General features: G+C 25.3%; 1 protein-coding gene across 1 annotated transcript; it reads left to right on the top strand.

The window, feature by feature from the left end:
- Positions 1-713: 713 nt before the first annotated feature.
- On the top strand, positions 714-21,560 carry LOC129965913 (UTP--glucose-1-phosphate uridylyltransferase-like). The gene is made up of 15 exons (XM_056080194.1): positions 714-917; positions 2,034-2,159; positions 6,018-6,125; positions 7,132-7,314; positions 7,979-8,112; positions 9,830-9,898; positions 11,737-11,869; positions 11,987-12,076; positions 13,660-13,728; positions 13,917-13,948; positions 16,951-17,047; positions 17,140-17,218; positions 18,185-18,351; positions 20,156-20,260; positions 21,105-21,560. The coding sequence occupies exons 1-15, from the start codon at positions 891-893 to the stop codon at positions 21,210-21,212; spliced, it is 1,527 nt and encodes a 508-aa protein (XP_055936169.1). The 5' UTR covers positions 714-890; the 3' UTR covers positions 21,213-21,560.
- The last annotated feature ends 94 nt before the right edge of the window (positions 21,561-21,654 follow it).

The following is a 21,654-nucleotide window of genomic DNA, read 5'->3' on the forward strand; positions in this document are numbered from 1 at the left end:
ATCTGAAATTCCGTTTTTAACATTAGACGTTCGCTTGGTGAGATCGTTGCTGTACCAATTATCCTTTTATATTCTATTTTCTTCTGTTCATTCATCTCTCATTCTGTTTTCTCTATGCAATGAATAAATGCATATGCATTGCTATTTCTTAATGCATTGAAGTTTATCATTGCGCCGCTTCTTTTGAATTTTCTTTTATTATCCGTACCTGTCTTCGTTTCCGAGCTTAAAAATTTTTTGCAAAAATTTCCATTTTTACGATTTTGTAGCAATTGAAATTATTCTTTAAGAGGTAACTCGTATGGTATTTTTAAGAGACGTTGCACAATGTTCAAAGAGAAATTGAATAAAAAAAAGATTTAAAAAACTATTTAGATTTAAAACTCTATAAAAAACTATTTTATAGAGTCACTTCAGATTCATATAACGTTAAGCTAGTCATGAAATCTGTCGGCTAATATAACTGCACTGTGTAAATCAACAATGCGCTGCACAATTTTATATTAGATGGCATGGCGCAATTATGTTTGACTTTCGATTGAAACTCTGTTCTAAAACTTTCGGCACTAACAGCTCAGAATCCTTAAATGCTTTTTACAGACAAACTCCATTTTCTGGTTTATTATTATTATTATTATTATTTTGAATCCGGCATTAATACTGTGTTGCGGTTTCGAAACTACTCTCTTAACTGCAGCCGCAAGTTGCCGCATAAAAATATAATTTTAAAACTGAAATGTCTTTCATCTGACACTGACAGGTCACATTGAATTAAAGTTCTTATTAATAATATAGTAATTAAAGTTTGTGGTTGTTTTCTTGTCACAGAATCGAATTATATGTTCTTTGCAATACATCGGGGCGAGATTTGACACTGTTTAAAAATAAACATGACTTGTCATCTTGAAGTAAAATCAGTGAGTGATTTATTTTTTTCTTTCTGAATCTATTTTTCAAAAAAGCTTATTTAGGAAAATTGCCCATAATTATAAAATTTTTAACAAATTATTAAATTCAGAGGAATCGTAGAGAACTTTCAAATTTTTTTTATATATGTTATTTGTCCTATTTGTTAATTATCAAATCCCAAAGAATATTTCTCTTTTCTATATTTTTAAATGAAATACATACCAAAGAAAAGCAGTTCTTCGAGTATATTGTCTATCGGATATTTATTTAACTATAATAGAAACCTTTCATTATTTTTAAAGCATTATATAATTTAATATTGAATATGTTATTCATACCTTTTTCATGTCTGTTTTTGAAATTTTTTGCACTAAGAAAAAAAAGAAAATTGAAACTATTAATTACCACTACTTTCAAAAAGAATCTTTCAATAATAATTCATTTTTTTTCATATAGTTTTTAAGTTTATTAAAAAAAGGGAACTTTCAGGAAATTATTTTTTATTGTCTAATGAGTTGATAGTGAATGTGCAGTGAGCATATTTAAAATATGTGTTATATGTAATTATAATTGTTTTGGTTAATAAATCCAGGAGTAAGAAGGAATATAAGTATGATTGATAGAATTTGTTAGTTTTATTTTATTTTGATTAATATCTTTAATGCTTCATGTTTTTTTCTTTAATTGAGTAACAATCTTTCCAGTGTAGTAGAATTTTTTCATGATTATTTAGTAATTTAAAATGATTTTACTTCCAATGTTGCTTTATATGCTTTATTTTTCCCTTCCCTTCTACTTAGACATTTTTTTTTTTTTTTTGAAAAGCAAAGAGAAATTATTTTAATTTTAAAAATTGTGTGAGCATTATGCAATTCTTAATACTGAAATAGCTCTTTTCCTTCAAACCGTGTGGGAATTTAATACAAAGATAGAATGCTTGATATAAAACATGCTATATTAATGTATTTGAACATTAAATAATAATTTTTATTTTAATATGGAACGTAATATTAGTAATTAAAAATAATAATTTCACTATCTTATTATTTTATTTTGATGATAGAATTTGGATATAAAAATTGATATCAGTTTTGATACCTTATTTTCTAATTTTTTTATTACAGAAATTTGGACATCAGAAAAAAATAAGTGATACAACAGAATTCAAGGAGTTGACCAAAAAAGATGCCGAAATACAGTTGTCTCATGAACTAGAGAAATTGCTTTTAACTGCAACAACTGAAAAAGAAGTAAGCTTTGAAGATGATTGTGCTGTTGGATATAATCTTATGATATTTAAAAATAAACATATCATATTTGTTATCAGTTTATAAATTTCTTAAAAAATAATTTTAGAAGAAATTTTTATGTGTATTCAGGAAGTTTAATACATTTTTTCATGCTTTCCAATCTTTTCCTTTTGGATCAGCTATGTATAATATTTGAAGATAATTTGTAGATGTTAATTTCTAAGTGTGCAATAGAATTTTCTTTTAACTTTAATTATTATAATCTAAGTAATGAAGCTTTTTAGTCTTTTTGTAAAGAATTTTTTCCTTTTTAGATTTAATATTCTGAATTTATTTCAAACTGGTATCCTTCAGGAAATAATTAGATTATTCCTGAATGATTGTAAAAACTTTTCAGTGAACTCAAATTCATTGGAAAGTTTTTTGCCATTTTTTTATTTTCTTGTTTGCTTTTATGTTTATTAAATGCTGCACTTCTTGAAACATTGACCTAAGAAAGATATTCTAAATCCTTTAATTGGTCCATCAACCTTTTCCACTCTTATTTAAATTCCAAGTACCTTATTTATTTTATTTAACATTGACTGCCTTTAACAATAGTTGGTTCACTGGAAATACTAATTATTTGTTCAATTAAATCCTTTAAATATAACTTGATAATTTCATGATTCCTTCTACAAAATATTTTAAAATTACTTTTTGTGAGAACTATTAAAATCATGTTATTTTAATAGTTTTACCTCTATTTTACACATTATGATGACTTTTTTGATGAAATGTAGCCCCATGACATCAAAGTACCTTTAAAAATGCAACTGCTTATGTAATAATCTATGCTCTAATTATTAGTTGTCTTTTAGAGTACTGTAATTTCAGACTTATTATTCTTGTAAACTGTACAGATAATAATAATAAAAACCTTTTGTTTTCAGTAGGGATAAAATTGTTTTTATTCTTTATGTTATAAAATTGTGTTTCTAGCATAAAATGATAATAGTTTTCAACTAGGGGAAATATTTGATAAAATAATAAAAACAGTTTGAATTTCAGTTTTGTAGTAAAATGTGCACCTACAATATTCTAAGTTCAGGAAAAAATTGCTCAGCAACGAAACAGATATTAATAATATTTGCTTAAAATAATGCAATAATACTGTTAGAAATAATCATAGAAAGGTTGTCAAAACATCACTTAATTTTTAGTTAATTAAAATCCTAATTATTTTAAAACAGTTCTCTCAGATGCACATTATTCCTCTTCAATGTATATTTGATGATTGGAGAGAGGGAGAGAGCTCCAAATTTCATTTGAGATTTGGAGCTCTTAGTTAAATGATCTGCTCTGTAGAGTGTTTTCTTCCTCTCTCTCTCTCATATGAACATATTCTCTTTTATTTTTAATAGAGATTATTATTATTGAATTTTTAAAACATTCTTTAAATTATCAGATTTTGATTATTTGTTAAAAAGTTTATTTCAAGCTCATTGCTGAAAGCTCAAAGTTATTATACCAAAATGATTGATGGATTAAACTGTTGGTTCTGATAATTTAACCCTGAGTACACTGATCATTATGGAATTCTGACTTTTTTTGTTATTGAAGGAGTTTTTTTTGGGGGGAGGGGAGGGATAAAGAAACTTTCATTAAGTTAAGTTATATAAAAATTATATTTAGCTTGAAGTAAAGGTTTTTTATTTATGCTTTTATACTATAGGTCTGTAATTTGATAAATGCTTAATTGCTTTTGAAAAAATTCTCAAAGAATTTAACCTTCAGCTGTAGCTATGATCATTTGTCTGTTTATTTCTTTTATAAGTGGTTATTTGCTTTGTAAAATTAAATGATTGTACAATTAAATGGTACTGAAAAAATTATATAATAACTTCAAATTAGCTCAGATATTAGTAAATATTTTATTCATTTAATAAATATTTTATTCTTCAATATCTTTTTGAGTTAATCATCATCTACATTGAATGTTTCATTTTTAGTGCAATAGCATTTTTTGAACCAGTAAATATAATGTAAAAACATTTATTTTTGCCTTGTCTCTTGCATATACATAATATAAAATAGATAATCTATTTAAAGAATGCATTGTTATTAAAAGTAGCATTTTTGAAAGAAATTTTCTCAATATTTTACTGAAAAAGTCATTGAAGGTTTCTGTGTAAAAATTTATCTGCTGTTAAATTTTTGAGTCCTTATGTAAATAAGATATAATTGACAAGTCTTATCTGCTTATTTGTACTTGTTTTTTTTTTAGCTTTCTTTGTTCTTAGAATAGTTCTTAATAATGAAATGAAAAATCACAAAACCACCTTTTGTTTTGGCTTAAAATACTGTCAAGGTATATCTCAAAAATTTTTTTGTTGATAATGATGCTATTCTTTATATAGATTATATTTTTTATGCATATGTCTACCAGAGACAATGCAAGGGCAGTCGAAAGGTTTTGTAATGTTAAGGAATTATAATAATTCAGAACTAATGAAATAGGAAGTGTATAGATTCATATTTTTCAATGGCATTGGGAAATAAGCTTCTCTTTTTAATTCTTCATTTAAGTCTAATGGCATTGCAATTTGTTCTTTATTATCTAAATATGTGAAGGAATAAAATGATGACAATAATAAATTTTTGTAATTACAGCAAATTGATGTTAACTTCTAAAATTTTGACTTAGAGATATTTTTGTCATATACATTTGTTAGCACCCAATGATTTCTTGATTTTCTTTTGATAATCATGCTTTTTTTTTCTTTAAAAAAAAAAAGAGAGGAAAAATGATGTACAATGATAACAATAAGAAATGTTTTTTTTTAAATTAAACATTTAATTAAACTTAAAAGTACTTATTTTTTTCACAATTATTTCCAAAGACTATCAATTGGAACATAAATTTCATCAATTCAAATAAATGATTGTTACTGTGTTTGATTTGCTTTCTATTTGAATGCCTTTTAAATCACTCAGTGAATGAATTTCCTGTTACTATTTTGTACAATGAATTAGGTTCATAAATTAAATGTATAATAATCATATTAATAATTGAGTGTATTTTTTTTAAACTTGATTCTGTTGAGGTTATTTTTCTTTTCTAATATATTGATTTATCAGATTATATTTCTATTCAAGATATATTACAAAGAATATTTTCATTTAAACATTAATATTCTTTGAAATAGGAAATGCATGTAAGGTTAGTTAGTACCCAACTGGGAGTAATAAGATCTTTTTATGAAATTTAATTTTGCAAATTTGTACAGTTAAAGTTTTACAAACTTGCAACAACAACTTGCAGCAATTTTTACTACAGCAATTTTTTTTAGTTTTCTTAAGACTATCTATCAAAACGACTATTGTCATGTGTAATTTTCTAGATTACTTTTATATAACATTACTTTAAATGCATGAATTTAATTCATATACTTTTCTTAATATATAGCTTATAAGCAAATTAGGGAATATACTTTTAAAGCATGAATGTGTCAAATGCAAGGTAATTGCATTGTACTATATATAGGGGTTTGCCAAAATGAGTAAGATTACTGCATTTGATGGGCATTAAATATTACATACTGATTTTGATTATGATTGAAAAGTAATGTTATAAGCTAACATTTATATTAGGTCCAATAGCTGTTGAAATTTTAAAAAAAGTATACAAATTAGTTACTCTTTTATATATATATTTTGTGTTCCAGAGTATTACTTATTAGATCATTTATATTTCTGTTTTGGGCTTTCTTCTTAATTTGAAACTTATTAATTTACTTTCCACCTTTTAAATAGAATTTAAAATGTTGAAACATTTGCATATGATTGTGTAACTTTTAATTTTTTCCCTTCCTTTAGAGATATGAACATGAATTTTCAGGTTACAAAAAGTTGTTTGAGCAATTTCTTCAAGGAACAGGACCATCATTACAATGGGATAAGATTGAACCTTTGCCTGCTGAAGCTGTGAGTACTATTTTTTTTGTATAAAATTAAAATATATTAAAATTGGGATTCTATGTCCTTGAAGAGTTCAAAAGAGAGGTGATATTGGAGATTTTTTTGATACAGTATTTATTGAACAAAATAAATATTTATGTAAAAATGAAATCAGAATATATTTAATAATTGTTTTAATCTTGGTGATAAATTTTTTTCAATATTTTTTTTTCTTTATAATCCTAATTTTAAAAAATCTGCTTTAGAGTCAAAAGTCAAATAATATTCTTAATGTTATAAAAAATTGCAGTCTTTTGATTAATATTAATTGTTATAATTTAAATGAATTGGAATGTCTGAAAATGAAGTTGCGGGATGGCAAAAATATTTTTTTATACTTATTTGCCTCTGAATTCTTAAAATTAACTGTCAAACTTAAATGTACTCTAGATAATTTGCCAGTCTTTTGAAATCTGTTGCAGGTTCTTGTTTGCAGAAGAAAAAATGTCTTTTTTTAAATTTGAAATTCTATTTTTGGACTTGTCGATGTTTTTTGAATAAAAATTTGTTACTATTGATGTTTATTCTTTTGAAAGGCAGTAGAGTTAACCAAAGTTTTTGGTGGTGGATTACTTGGTTTTATTAATAGAGTATCTTTTCATTTTGCAACATTCATTTGTGATATTGTCTGGGTATGATGTATTCTTGATAGTAATTTTTCCATGACATGTTAGAGGCTTGGTTATTTATTTATCTAATTAGAAATTATTAGTAAATTTACTGAATTTCTTTTTGATTAAGATAATCTGCTTTTTTTGTCTAGTGGATCTGTAAGATTTAGATTTTATCTATAAATCTAGATTTGTATTTTATATACCAGAGTATGCATTTGTGTGGCAAGTCCTACAAGACTATGTGCTAGAAAGAAACAGCTGAAATATTATTTCTACTATTTGATTTCAGTTAATTTATAGCTTTTGTTTTAAATATTAACACTGAAAAAATTGTATTCTTATTCAATTTTTTTTTTCAGATTAAAAACTATGCAAGTCTTGCTGAACCTGCTCTTGATTCAATAAGAGATATGCTTAACAAGCTTGTTGTCATCAAATTAAATGGTGGACTTGGGACAAGTATGGGTTGTACTGGTCCAAAATCAATTATTCCTGTTAGGAACGATCTCACATTTTTGGATTTGACAGTTCAACAAATTGAAGTACGTAAAATTTCTTAAAATTTCTTTTGGACTGCTGATTTATAATTAGAGTTTAAATTTAAATTGGACAGGTAACAATAATTTAATTGTTATTTTGTGTTATATGAATATAAAAGCAGCAGGTTTCTTATTATTAGTACATATGACTATAGAATGTTCACAGATTGTAATAATAATAAAACTAATTTTTGTCATTATTTTTTAAAGTAATTTTTTTGGTTTCTGAGAAACACAAGACATTGTGAAGAATTATCTAAGTATTATTTAATATGAATTGTAAAAAACATTGTAAAAATTTTTTTGCATTATTTTAGTGTTGCTTTGAATTTGAATTGATTAACATATAGATATTGTTACTCCTTTAATAATGATCTAAACCCTGTATTTAGTTTTAATCTTTATTATAATTTAAAAAATTTTAAATCTGTATTTAAACACAAGAGAATTTCAAAATTTTTAAAAATTGAAATTCCTCAAAAGATGACTGTGGAACAACATATTATTCTTATAATAAACTGTTATTGCAAATAATTCCATAAACTTCCATTTAAAAAAAATTGTTTGAATTGGCTTTTTAAAAAAATTTCTACTGTAAATCTTACAGATTGATTACAATATGGTTACTTTTGAAGTAATAATAATGTACTTCAATTATATTTTTTAGCACTTGAATAACACATATGATGCTGATGTACCACTGGTTCTGATGAATTCATTCAATACTGATGAAGATACCCAAAAGGTTTTAAGAAAATATAGAGGGTTTCGAATAAAAATTCACACTTTTACACAGAGCAAGTAGGTAAACATATTCTTCTGTTAATTTCTTTTTAAAAGTTGACAATTTTATGCTATGTAGAATTTTTACTGAATGTTAAAAGAGTTGTGTTCATGTGGTCTATGTTTCATTATATTTTCAGATTTGTAATTGACTATATTTTGTTTTTTTTTATTGATTTTCAATATTCTTTATTTTTGCAGTAGACAAATTTTCTCTTTAATACTGTCATACTCTTAACTATTAAAATTTTAATATAAATAAAATTTATTTAATTGTATGTTTATGTTTCACATATCCCATTATTGATTTCAAACAGATTTTAGACAGTTATTATTTAAGTCAAAAGAATGAATATTATCAACTTTTCAAAGAGCAACATTTGATTAATTATTCATTTTTTTTATAGATTAGTAGACTTTTTGAATTTTCTCTGCAGTAATTTCTGAGCAAATTATTGCATAAAAGCAATTTTTATATCAAATAATTATCTTTTAAAGACAATGATTTCATCCCCATGAAAAATATTCTTGTAGTTGTTATTAAGGTTTCAAAATTTATTGTAAGTGCCATAACAAACTTCAAACCAATTACATTGTTTTCATTTTTCAATGCATTTACACATCATTTCATTTCAATACATTTACACATCATTTCATTTCAATGCATTTACACATCATTTCATTTCAATGCATTTACACATCATTTCATTTCAATGCATTTACACATTACATCATAAGTCTCTATCAAATGTTTGTCAATTTAAGCTCATCAAATGATTAGATATTTATTTTACTTGATACTTCTGCTTAATCTTTCCCATTTTTTCCCCATTGCATATACTGTTTTTTATATTTTGGTTTTATTTATTTATTTATTTATATGAAGCAAGCCCACTACAGAGATTGACTCCATTTACAGAATGCTTGGACCAAAAACAGTATAGGAGGAAATACAAGCCAAAAGGCAAATTAAAACATACATAAAAAAGGAACTGTTAAGAATACAAAATTACAAAGTTTTAAATGATATATAAATAAAAATATAAACAGGTAGCAAGGGTCAAAAAGTAAAACATATACGATTCATCCATATAGTTTTCATTTAAATTATAATATTATAGGCCCATAAGTAGGCTAGATTTAAAGGTTAATTTTAAAAATATGAAATTCAACAGAAATTTGTTTTTTGTAGAAAGTTAGTGACAGATTTTGCTTGGTAAATTTGTGATCCTAAGTGCAGTAAATTATGATCTCTTGTAATATTAGATGCATAAACTAAGTAGTGATAAATGCAAAATACATGTATTTTTTATGAGCATATGATACATGCAGTGAGTGTCTCCTTTTTCTTTCTTTTTAGAGCTAACATTTCTTGTTTGCAATTTTGTTTATACATTTTGTTTATTTAGTTTTGATAATTTAATCTTTTATTGTAAAAGGTTTATTTTATCTTTCTTAAAATACCTCAAATATAAGTTTGAATTTTGACCCTGTTATTTAATTAGGATTATATTTTTGATGTTTGTGAAAATTTAATGCTTTCAACTTACATAAAATGATATTAGTTATCATAGAATGTGAACTATTATCCTATCATTGGGTATTTATTACACTTGTATTTGGGTTATATAATGTTTACTTTTTTAAAATTTATTTTTGTTTGCAAGCAAAGTTTATCTCAAGAAATAAGGTAAAGCCCATTTTTGTATTATAGTGCACCGTTTTAATATTTTAGGTATCCTAGGATTAATAAAGAGAGTTTGATGCCCATTGCTTATTCACTTGATGATGAAGATCCTGAAGCGTGAGTTACTAAATTATCATATCTCTTACTTTCTTTTAGAATGTTAGATTAGCATTTACATATATTTAATGCATTTAGGAACTGCATATATTTAATGCATTTAGGTGTTTTAAATAATTATTAAAAGTTCTTTCCTTTTTTTTTTTTTTGTTCAAATGTGTAAATATATTTATTGGAATAATTCATTTTTTGTGTATCATGCTTAGACATCAAATTGTATAAATTAGCTAATTCAAAAGTATAAAATTGAATTATATAATTTATTTGATCAAGATGTACATGGAATTTTTTTGTTTGTACATGCAAGGAGCACTGAAAGAAAACAAACCTCTTATTGAAAAGAAATAGTTAAATCTTTTCTCAATGACGAAAGCATATAAAATATATGGATCAAATTTCTCTTTAGAAGAAAAATCTCTTTCCTCTAAAGCCTCTTCTTTAAAAGAAAAATTCCTAACTATAGAAACAAATTATTGTGCAGCACTCATGAAAAGGATAAAGGGTATGCCAGATCATCTTGCTGCATAAACAATGCAAGCTATACATATATTTCTACAGAAGTGAATTTAAATTTATTTTACTGAAATATACATATAAGATACTTGTGTTGCACAAAAAAAGTATAAGATATAGGACAAAAAGGTATGATTACTGGAAACCTATTTAGTTAAGTTTGAATATATCATAAAATGCAGTAAAAAATATGAAAGTTTAGATTTGGTCGATGTTATGATTCATTATTCAATTAAAAAAAAAAAAGGTATTGCAAACTATTTTTACTTCATGGATATGTGTATATTATATATATATTAATGAGCATAATGATAGGGAGATTTGCCAAATTGATTTCCTCATGAAATTGATAGAGCATTTTTCTACAAAATTTGCTATTTTAAAATCAACAGCATTTGAATGCATGGCAGGCACAAACTGTGTAAGAACTTGAAAATAGACATATCCATTATTGTATATAGATCTTGAGGGAAAATCAAAATTTTTTAGATGTGATGCATTTTTTCATTCCAGAAAAATGTTTACTGAAAAGGAAAAGTGAGCCTTTAAATTAATGTAAAGACTGCAATATTGGATTATATGTTAATCTATGTTTTAAATTTATCACATCCCAAAGATTGTTTTAAATAAATTTGCATTGATTTCTTACTACTTAATTGCTAATTTATTTCCTTTTCAAATCATTGTTAAATTTTCAATACTTGACAAAAGTATTACAAAAGTAAATTACAAGAAGAATGTGTTATATATAATCTGCAGTCCATTGGCAAGATTTATTATAAATTTAAATTTTTATAATTTTTTTTGTGTAGTTTTATTGAGACATTTGTGCTTTGTGCAGCCACATACATTAGGAAATGTTAGCCAAGGAACTATTTACCAAACAGCACAGTTTTGTTTTGACGTGACTATCCTGAAGTAATTTACATTATCATAAATGTTTTTTCTCATTATATGACAGCTGAAATACTTTGAATTTTCTTTTTAAGTTGTATAGCCTATTGAAAAACCATTGTATTAACTGTTTTTTGAACATCTAATGTTGTTTATATCAAAAAGTAGTGAACATAGTTTATATTATTGATTATTTCAAAATAGAAATCTTTAAATCACTGAATTACATACAAGCATTTTTTTCTCTTAAAAAATTACTAAATTTCTTTTTCTGTTGCATTCATATTAGTATTGTAAAGATTTGTATTTAAAAAAATTGTAAGCATGCTTTTGTTGTTAGTTAGCATATTTTGTTATTATTATTAGTGCAATGTTGCTATGTGTAAATAAATATTGATTGACTATGCAATACTAACTATTTAAAATAACAGATGGTATCCACCTGGTCATGGTGACTTCTATGGGACATTCTGTAAATCAGGACTGTGCGAAATGTTTCTCAAAGAAGGTCGAGAATTCTGCTTCATTTCAAACATAGATAATCTTGGAGCAACTGTAGATATTAGTATCCTTTTTATTTACTGTTTGCAAACTAATTATGAATAATTTCATGCCAATATTTAACAAAATATAATGAAATTTATCATATAAAAAGTTAAAGATTTTTCTTAACTTTCCATAAATATCTTAAACTCTTTGATAAATCCTGCTAAGAAGCCATCACCTGAATTTGTAATGGAAGTAACAGACAAAACAAATGCTGACGTGAAGGTTTTTATTGTTTTTAAAAAATTGTACTGCTTTTTTTTTTTAATTGAAAGGTATTGCAATCTATGTACTTAAAATAAAGAAGATGCCCCCCCCCTCCCCCAAAAAAAAAACAGTCCCAAACACAAACTATTGATGTGGTTTTGTCATTTTTTATTTCATATGAGAGCTTATGGACTCTAAATATATCATCACCTACACCTCCCTCACTCCATTTTAGTTAGAAATCTAAAAAACACTATTTCACACTATATTCTGTATTAGAAATAAGAAAAAAACCCATAACAGAGTTCCGTAGTCCAAATCATTATTCTGATTTTTACCAATTTTTATTTCATATGAAAGTTTATGACATCTAAATATATCATCAGTTATTACTTGTCCTTGCTATTCTCTAGTTTCGTAACAGATCTCGAACATATTATTTCACTGTGCATTCTCTATAGAGAAAAACATTGACAAAGTCTTCCAATGGAAACAACTGTATCAATTTTTAAAATTATTATTTCATATGAAAGTTTATGACCATTTAGTTTTTACATATTTTATTGAATTTTGCCTACTGATCCCCTGTGCCCAACACTTCTATTTCCAAGAATTATTAGAAAATAAAACTTTGAAAGTTCTCAACCTCAACAATTGGATCTTTGTAAACAAAGCTTATTATTCAAAATACTTTGCATTTAACATGCTAGTATAAATTTTAATAGTTCTTACTTTTGATTTGATGACATATAGATAATCAAAGTTGGATGCATGTTGGATTAGTGCTGGTAATATGTAATGAATAATATGATATAATATGTATGAAAGTAACAACAAGGAAAATATTAACTATGGATTATTACAAGAAGATATTGTATAAAAATTGTTTTCATAGATTTTTATTATGAAAAATAAATGATCCTGCCTTTTTTGTAAAAGTTTATCTGGTATATTATTATTTTTTTAAAATTTGTGGCATATCTACAGACTTGCTCCAGTAATTTTTCTACATATTTAATGTAATTCTTGCTAAGAAATTATACAAAGGTACTGAGACAGTGCAAAGAATATATATATATATATATATATATATATATATATATATATATATTCCCTCCAATTCATAGTTATTTTCAAAAAAAGGTCTTTTTCTTGGCACCTGCTGAGAACAACTATAACAAGCAATAAAATGCTATATCAGAATTTGGCTAGACTTATTTGATTAATTTGAATTATAAGTCTTATGTGAGATCACTAATCATGTAATATTTATAAATGATATTTTAATGGTTTCATTTTTAATTTAATTTAGAGCCACTTTATTGCCAAAACCCTTCATTCTTAATTTATTGTTTGTTATATAGTAAAATTGATTAAAATAATACTTTTACCTGCTTACATAGTTTTTAGTTCTTAGCAATGACAATGTAGTTCTGAATTATAGTAAAGATATGGAGAAATGGAATATAATTTGAAAAATATCTTTTTTATTCATTGATAAATCTTGGCTTCAACATTTTTTTCTCTGATTTTTTATTCCTAACCAGAGTATGTATTATTTAGTCCTTTGTTTTTTATTTAATTTTTTAATTTGTATTTAGGGTGGAACATTAATTCAGTATGAAGGAAAATTACGACTACTGGAAATAGCTCAAGTGCCAAAAGATCATGTATGTTTCTTTATTTTGTCTTGTTCTTTTATAAAAGTTTCTTTATCATGTCTTGTTCTTTAAAAAAGAAAATTTATGTATTAAACTTTTTAATAAATTAAATAGTTTTAATTTCCTCCATTAAAATTTTTTTACGCTTTCATTTAGTGATTCTTTGTTTATTGGTTTTTAAATTTGTCTTTTTTTAGGTTGATGAATTCAAAAGTGTGAAAAAATTTAAGTAAGTATTTATTTAGCAATGTAACATTATTTAAATGCAAGACTTCTTTTGGAAAATTGATTTAATTTGTCTATCTATCTCTATATATTATATAAATTATTTATGGACTGTGTTAAAATGTAAGAAGTAATTTAATTAATTAGTATTTTAGTATTCCATTTAATGTATTTCTGCCTTTTTTTTAAAATATAAAATGAATTTGGTTTTGTTTTCTTCCTCCTTATTTATAAATAATTCGTTATTAAAAAATAATTTTATTTGCTTACTTGTAACATTTATTTTATTTCTTTTTGAATTCCCCCCCCCCACACCAAATATCTAAAATTAAGAAAACAGTCTTTTTCTAGAGATAGACATTTTTTTCATAAAAATCTTATTACTATTATTATTTGGGAGTATTTTATGAATCATTGGGTGAAGCAACAATTATACAGCTAGCAATGGCATCATTTTAACCCTTGCTAGGGCTGTGGGAAGTATGCTTCCCACCAAATTTATCAATCTTTGTATGGATTTATGTAGGTTGGCATAAGTTCTGACAAATTTTTTTAGAAAGACAGAAACTTAGATGCTTTAGTTCTTTATTTTACACAAAATGATGTGTCTTGATTTGATATTTAATTATTAATTAACCAAATTAATGAATCAAATTAAATTTATCTAATATGCTAAATGAATCCCTTTTCTTATTCTAATTTCAAGCCTAAAAATATTTTAACATAATATGACTAGAAAAAAATGGTCCTTTAAAGAGTTAAGCAATTAAAATGAAGTAAAATAAATCATATTAGAAGAATGGTGAATTTTGAATTTTATGAATTAAAATTCATAAAATTAAATGATTCATGAATAAAGTATTAACTTGATAATGCTAACACAAATCACACTTGTTTTGTAGATAAACACAAATCTGAAATGATACATACATGCCACAATTTTTTAAATTAATATTAATTAATAATAACTCTTTTCCTTAAAAGTGTTATTATTAGACTTCTTTCTCTTCATTTAAAATAAATTTAGTCGGCAGTTTTAATTTTTTAATTTATTTTATAAACCTACTAGCCGCCTTTGGCGACCAGCCGGTTCGCCAATCTTAATGCTCGTTAAAGTTTTAATAGTTAAATATTTTATGTGAGTCCTACTTTAATAGCTTCTTCATTAAAATATTTCAAAATTTCAAATTTCAATTCATTCATAATATTATAAAGACCTTCAGTCATAACGTAATCTGTATCTCTCTCATTTTCTGTTAGCTCCCGTAGAATTTATGCTTTACATTAAATTAAAGTGTAAATGATTAATCTGCAATTAATATAATAATATTTTTTACTGAAACAAAGCATTTTTTTTAATAATATGATTACTGATAATAGAGTCACAGAGCGTTTAAACTTTATGGGCACTAAAGAATATCTTTCTTAATTTATGTATTATCTCAAGAATTTGTCAACAAAATTTTCTCAGATTCATCATGAACAGATCGATTCATTAACAATGTTTCATTTTAAATGCATCAAACACTAAGAAAATAAAATGAATCCTTTAAAATAATCGGTCGAAAACAGGTGTAAAAAAACTACTTAAAAAACGATGTACTTAAAACTATAAGCATATACAAAAAATATATATAACTAACATAAATACAATTTAATTACAAAAGCATGCAACTAACCTAAAAATAATTTAAATCATTGAAAACAGGTTAAAAAAAACTACTTAAAAAACGATGTACTTAAAACTATAAGCATATACAAAAAATATATAACTAACATAAATACAATTTACTTACAAAAGCATGCAACTAACCTAAAAATCATTTAAATCGTCCGTTGATAATGGTTGTCATGGCAACAATCGGAACAGAATGCGCACGCCTGAATTTTCTTCGCCACTTACGGTAACGCAAATGCGTGAATTTTTCTACGCCAGTTGGGGTAACGCTATGCAGATTATACATTTTTAATTTCCTTTATTCTGTGTTATTTTAATTCAAAAGTACTTCAGAATGAATCTGAAACATGGATTAATTAACAATCTTTAATTTTAAATGCATAAAACATTAAGAAAATAAACAGAATCGTTTGAAATAATCCGCCGAAAAACGTTAACCCTAGCCTCATTTCTGTTGGGAGAAAAAAAACCTGAACTCTTACTCATTTGGCAGTGGGAAAAATGGAAGATTTTTTTGGCGGAAAAGTTGGCGGTGGGGAAAATGGATGATTTTTTTGGCGGGAAAGTTAGTTTTTAATTAATAATTAAAATTTGAAAAAAAGGGACCCCAGGTGCACATTCCCGACCTCTAAGGTATGCATGTACCAAATTTGATAGCTGTATGTCAAATGACCTGGCCTGTAGAGCGCCAACACACACACACACACACACACACACACACACACACACACACACACACACACACACACACACACACACACACACACACACACACACACACACTGAGCTTTATTATAAGTATAGATGAATATGATATATTTCTGAACTCTGTGATCTCATTTTTAAACAATCATAGTTTAAGAAAATGTTAATTTGTTGTGAACAGTTGAAATAATTTATATAATAATTTAATCTTCACATATATCTGTATTGACTAAATTGTTATATTAAACCATTTTATGGTTCCAGTTTTTTGGAAGGTATGCATGATAAATAAAGCTTAACACATATTTACAAGCTCTTACAAGCAAGCTGTTTTTTAAGGATTTTTAATGAAAAATTGATTTTATCATTATACTGATTATTATCCCAATAATTTCCATACTATCTTACAAACATTTTATTTAATTTCGAGGTCATATGAAATTTGTCTATCGCACTCATATAATTTTGCCTTTATTTTTAGGAATTTTATGTCCAAGACTTTTGTAAATTCTGTAGCTAACAGTTAATCTGTTATAAAAGTAAAAAAATAGTTCTCTTTTTAAAAAAGTTATCGTAATTATAGTTTTTCCTTAATATCTCTATAATATAACTATTTCTTTTAGAATTTTTAATACAAATAATTTATGGATTAAATTGGAAAGCATATCAAGACTTGTGAGCTCAGGGGGACTGGACATGGAGATTATTGTAAATCCCAAAGTAAGTTTTGAGTTATTTTTTTTTACATAAGGTATAAAAAAAATAGTCACTGGTTGCTAGTTAAATAAGATATGACATTCATTTTTTCATAGCACCTTGATAGTGGAATCAATGTAATTCAATTAGAAACTGCAGCTGGTGCTGCCATGAAGGCTTTTACTGGGGCTATTGGTAAGTTTTTTTAATGGAAATTTGAAATTGATTTTTATAGTGGAATATATACTTAGTTCCATACTATTAAAATTCCATATTTCAGACAAATAGTTTTAATTGCTTAAAACTGCCTCCTTGCTTTTGATTTTTTAAAAAGAATTTCCATAAAATATTTTATTTTTTAAAATTAATTTTTCTTGGGTAGATTAATCTGCCGAAACTTTGTTGTTTTATAACCATTTAAGTAAATATTTACAAAATTATTTATATAACTGTCCATTTGATATTTATTTATTATATTAAATAAATTAATTTTGATTTATTTAATATACTGAAAATCAAATTAAAATTTGAAGTGTTTATAAAATTGTTAAACTGTCTAAATAAATGTTGAAAAAGATAACAAATCTGGGGGGAAAAAAGAAGAAAGGAAAAGAAAAAGCAAAATGTTTTATTGAAAGTCATGATTTGAGTTTAGTAATATTCATGCCCTGTTTTGAAGCAATACAAGAATCTTTTGGGATCAAATATCTTCCTAACAAATTGAACACTTGTAAAAACCTAAATTATTTTGCAAATTACCTCTTTTTATTTTATGCTTTTGGAATCACTTGAAGCTTATTTTATTGCTAGAGGCCAAATGCACAATATTTTCTTTTATTTGTGTATCTGACAAAATGAATAGATCAACTCAATATTTTAAAAATATAATTCATATTTTAAAGAAAGAATATATCGCAAAAAAATAATCAATTTTAAGAATTTTAGGGATTTATTATTATTATCTGCCATATTACATATTTTATCATAAATGTTCAAATGTAGATATTTAAGAATTTGTTTAAGCAAATGTGCTAATTAATCCATTATGTCACAAAAATTGTCAATTAGAAGTATTTATAATAATAGTTATTATTAATATTTGAAAGAGCTGTCAGTTGTAAAATTTTTGAATTCTGTTGACTAATGAATTTATTTTTCCAGGTATAACTGTTCCTCGAAGTCGTTTCCTTCCTGTCAAAAAGACTTCAGATCTCTTGCTTGTTAAAAGCAATTTATATTCCATGCAGAATGGATACTTAGTAATGAGCCCTTTGCGCGCATTTCCTACTGTGCCATTAGTCAAATTAGGAGATAACCATTTTGCTAAGGTATGGATTGCTAACCAGTCTTTTTAGAGAGTCTTTTTACCAGTCTTTTTATTGCAAATTATAAAATGTAAATAAACAAGACTTATTCAAATGTAAATGCACCAGTTATTTTTTTTAAAGAATCTTTCTCTCTTTATATATAATGTATAATCTTTTACATCTAAAGAAAATAAAATAATTTTTGCAAGTTAATTGTAGTATAATAATCATAGATTTTTGTTACAAACGAAATCTATTTTTTTCTACTATATTAAGATAATAGTTATATTTTGAAGATTAATAAAACTTATGGCATTTTGAAGATTAATAAAACCTGTGGCTTCTCCTTTGACATATTTCATTAAATAAATAAATAAACTATATTAATGTATTATTTATTTACTCTCTTCCTGTATTGTTGCACCCTTGCATTTGAAATAATTGGAATATTAGAGGGGAAAGAAAAAAACAGTGTGTATTAGCAGAGAGGGACAGTCATAAACACTGTCTGTATATAAACTATTGCTGCTGTGTCAATAAGCAGATTTATTTTATATATTCATATAAACATAAATCAAATTTAGTGCAGACTTTAAGAGTTAATCTTGATATTCACCTAACAGATGAATTGTGTAACAACTAAGCAGTCTCCCAATAGCTTTCTTCTCAGATATGTAATATTTTTTATATATATGGAGAAGTTGCTTATTATGTTTATCTCACTTATTATGTTTTCTAAATCTTCCTTAATGTTCTTGTATCCAATTGGAGCTTAAGAGATGTTCACTGGAGAAGCATCTGCAACATCACAGAAGATATTTAAAAAGACCAAATTTTATATTTTCAGTCAACTAGTTTTGTTATCCAATGTAGTAAAAAAAAAAAAAAAAACGCAAAGAAAATATTTCTGTATCATTTACTAAACACATTTATTTAGAAAATGTATAGATTTATGAATAAAGAATATTTATGTATAAAGAATTTTGTGTATTAGCAGAGAGGGACAGTCATAAACACTGTCTGTATATAAACTATTGCTGCTGTGTCAATAAGCAGATTTATTTTATATATTCATATAAACATAAATCAAATTTAATGCAGACTTTAAGAGTTAATCTTGATATTCACCTAACAGATGAATTGTGTAACAACTAAGCAGTCTCCCAATAGCTTTCTTCTCAGATATGTAATATTTTTTATATATATGGAGAAGTTGCTTATTATGTTTATCTCACTTATTATGTTTTCTAAATCTTCCTTAATGTTCTTGTATCCCATTGGAGCTTAAGAGATGTTCACTGGAGAAGCATCTGCAACATCACAGAAGATATTTAAAAAGACCAAATTTTATATTTTCAGTCAACTAGTTTTGTTATCCAATGTAGTAAAAAAAAAAAAAAAAAAAACGCAAAGAAAATATTTCTGTATCATTTACTAAACACATTTATTTAGAAAATGTATAGATTTATGTATAAAGAATATTTTTTCTTTTGCAAAAATTTAATTGTTTATTTGAATTATTTTTGATATTTATTATTTGGAATATGCTACAGTTGCAATAAGTTACTGCTGTAGAATTATTTCTTATGACATTTTTCTTATAAACACTGTCCAAAATTTATCAGATATGGAATGTAGCCAGTTTATAAAAAATTTAAAAGGCAATTTAATGAAGGAGTTGTTTTTGTGAAATATAATGATGTTGCTAATGTATTGAATTAATGTTCAATTTTGTTACAATTAATGTAGTTTTTTTTTTAATGAGTACTTGTAACTTTTCAATATTTTAAAGTAAATACTAATTTACATCTTTTTTGTTAATCAGGTGCAAGAATTCCTGAGAAGGTTTGCCAGTATTCCTGATATGTTAGAGTTGGACCATTTGACTGTTTCTGGAGATGTGACATTTGGGAAAGGTGTATCACTGAAGGTAATAATTAGAATATCACTGTATTGCTTATATTAATTGAATTCTTTACAAGATTATATATATTCTTCTTTTAGTCTAAGATGTAACATCATAACATTTTCATTTGCAACTTAATTTTTTTTTTTTTTTTTTTTTTGTAAATTTTATCTGTAGAAACTTAAAATATAATTTTAGAAAGGATAGATAAATGAAATTAAAGGTTAGGTAAAGATATTATATACCGGCAAATCTCCTATTTCTAAGTATAATAATCCTTAAGTTCGTGCATTTCTTAGGAGGAGCTTTCTTTTTGTTCCATGGATATTCTACTTCTTGCACGCTATAGAAAGTAGATGCCATGCAGTATATTTCTGAACATTAATTTGAATATTGTCCATATTTGGACACAAAACTATTGCTGCAGTAAAATTTTGCAATTTAAATAAAGCTCTAATACAGTAAGAATTACTAAATTTTTCAAAGATATTATAGATATTTCAAGATTTTTAAATTGTGTAAAAAAAATCTATATTGTATTCGGTATTTTTTGATATGTATCAAATTTATAAATTTGATAGACATTTCCAATTTATATATTTTATTAATTATTAAATCTTAATCATTTTTTAAATTTTAAATGCAAGTGTAGTTGTGAATATTTTTCTGTGTTTTATAATGACACAATTAAGAAGAACAAACATAACATTTATTTCTTTTCTTACTCTTAGTATTAAGTAAGGTTTGGTTTGGTTTTTAGAAATTTAACATTTGCCTTTAAGATTTTTGAAAATGAATGAAAAATTTTCAACTATTTTATTTTTTATGCTGCAGTGGGATTTATTAACAATTGTTATTTTCTTTTCAGGGAACAGTTATAATTATTGCAAATCATGGAGATCGAATAGATATACCACCAGGATCCATACTTGAGAATAAGATTGTGTCTGGAAATCTCAGAATACTTGATCATTAACTGTGTGTGCCATTGCATTGTCTGCATTCATATCTTCTGTACTTAGTGCAATCTGACTGTCATTGTTATTTATTCCCTAACATCTGAATGGAAGCCATAGCACAGTTTTGTTTGTTTTCCTAAGATATTTAAACAAGATAACAAAAAATATATCAGGTTGTTTTGTTTCACTGCCATTGCATTTAGTTCTGTAGCTGAAAGAATTCTCAATGTTGGGTGACGTTTTTGAGCAAATTATATATTTTATATGAAAATTAACAGCAATATTGTAGTCGTATTTTGAATAGATTATTCATTTTTCCTTGAGAAAAATGTATTTTTATGAAAACAAGATCTGAAATAAAAGTGTTTTTGTTTGCCAGGAACTTTTGTGTGTATTTATGTTTTGCTCATAATTCACATTTTCAGCTTTAAAATTGCTTCTACTTTCATAGAACTACAC

This window comes from Argiope bruennichi, chromosome 4 (genome assembly GCF_947563725.1).
Source record: "Argiope bruennichi chromosome 4, qqArgBrue1.1, whole genome shotgun sequence".
Classification (NCBI taxonomy): Eukaryota; Metazoa; Arthropoda; class Arachnida; order Araneae; family Araneidae; genus Argiope; species Argiope bruennichi.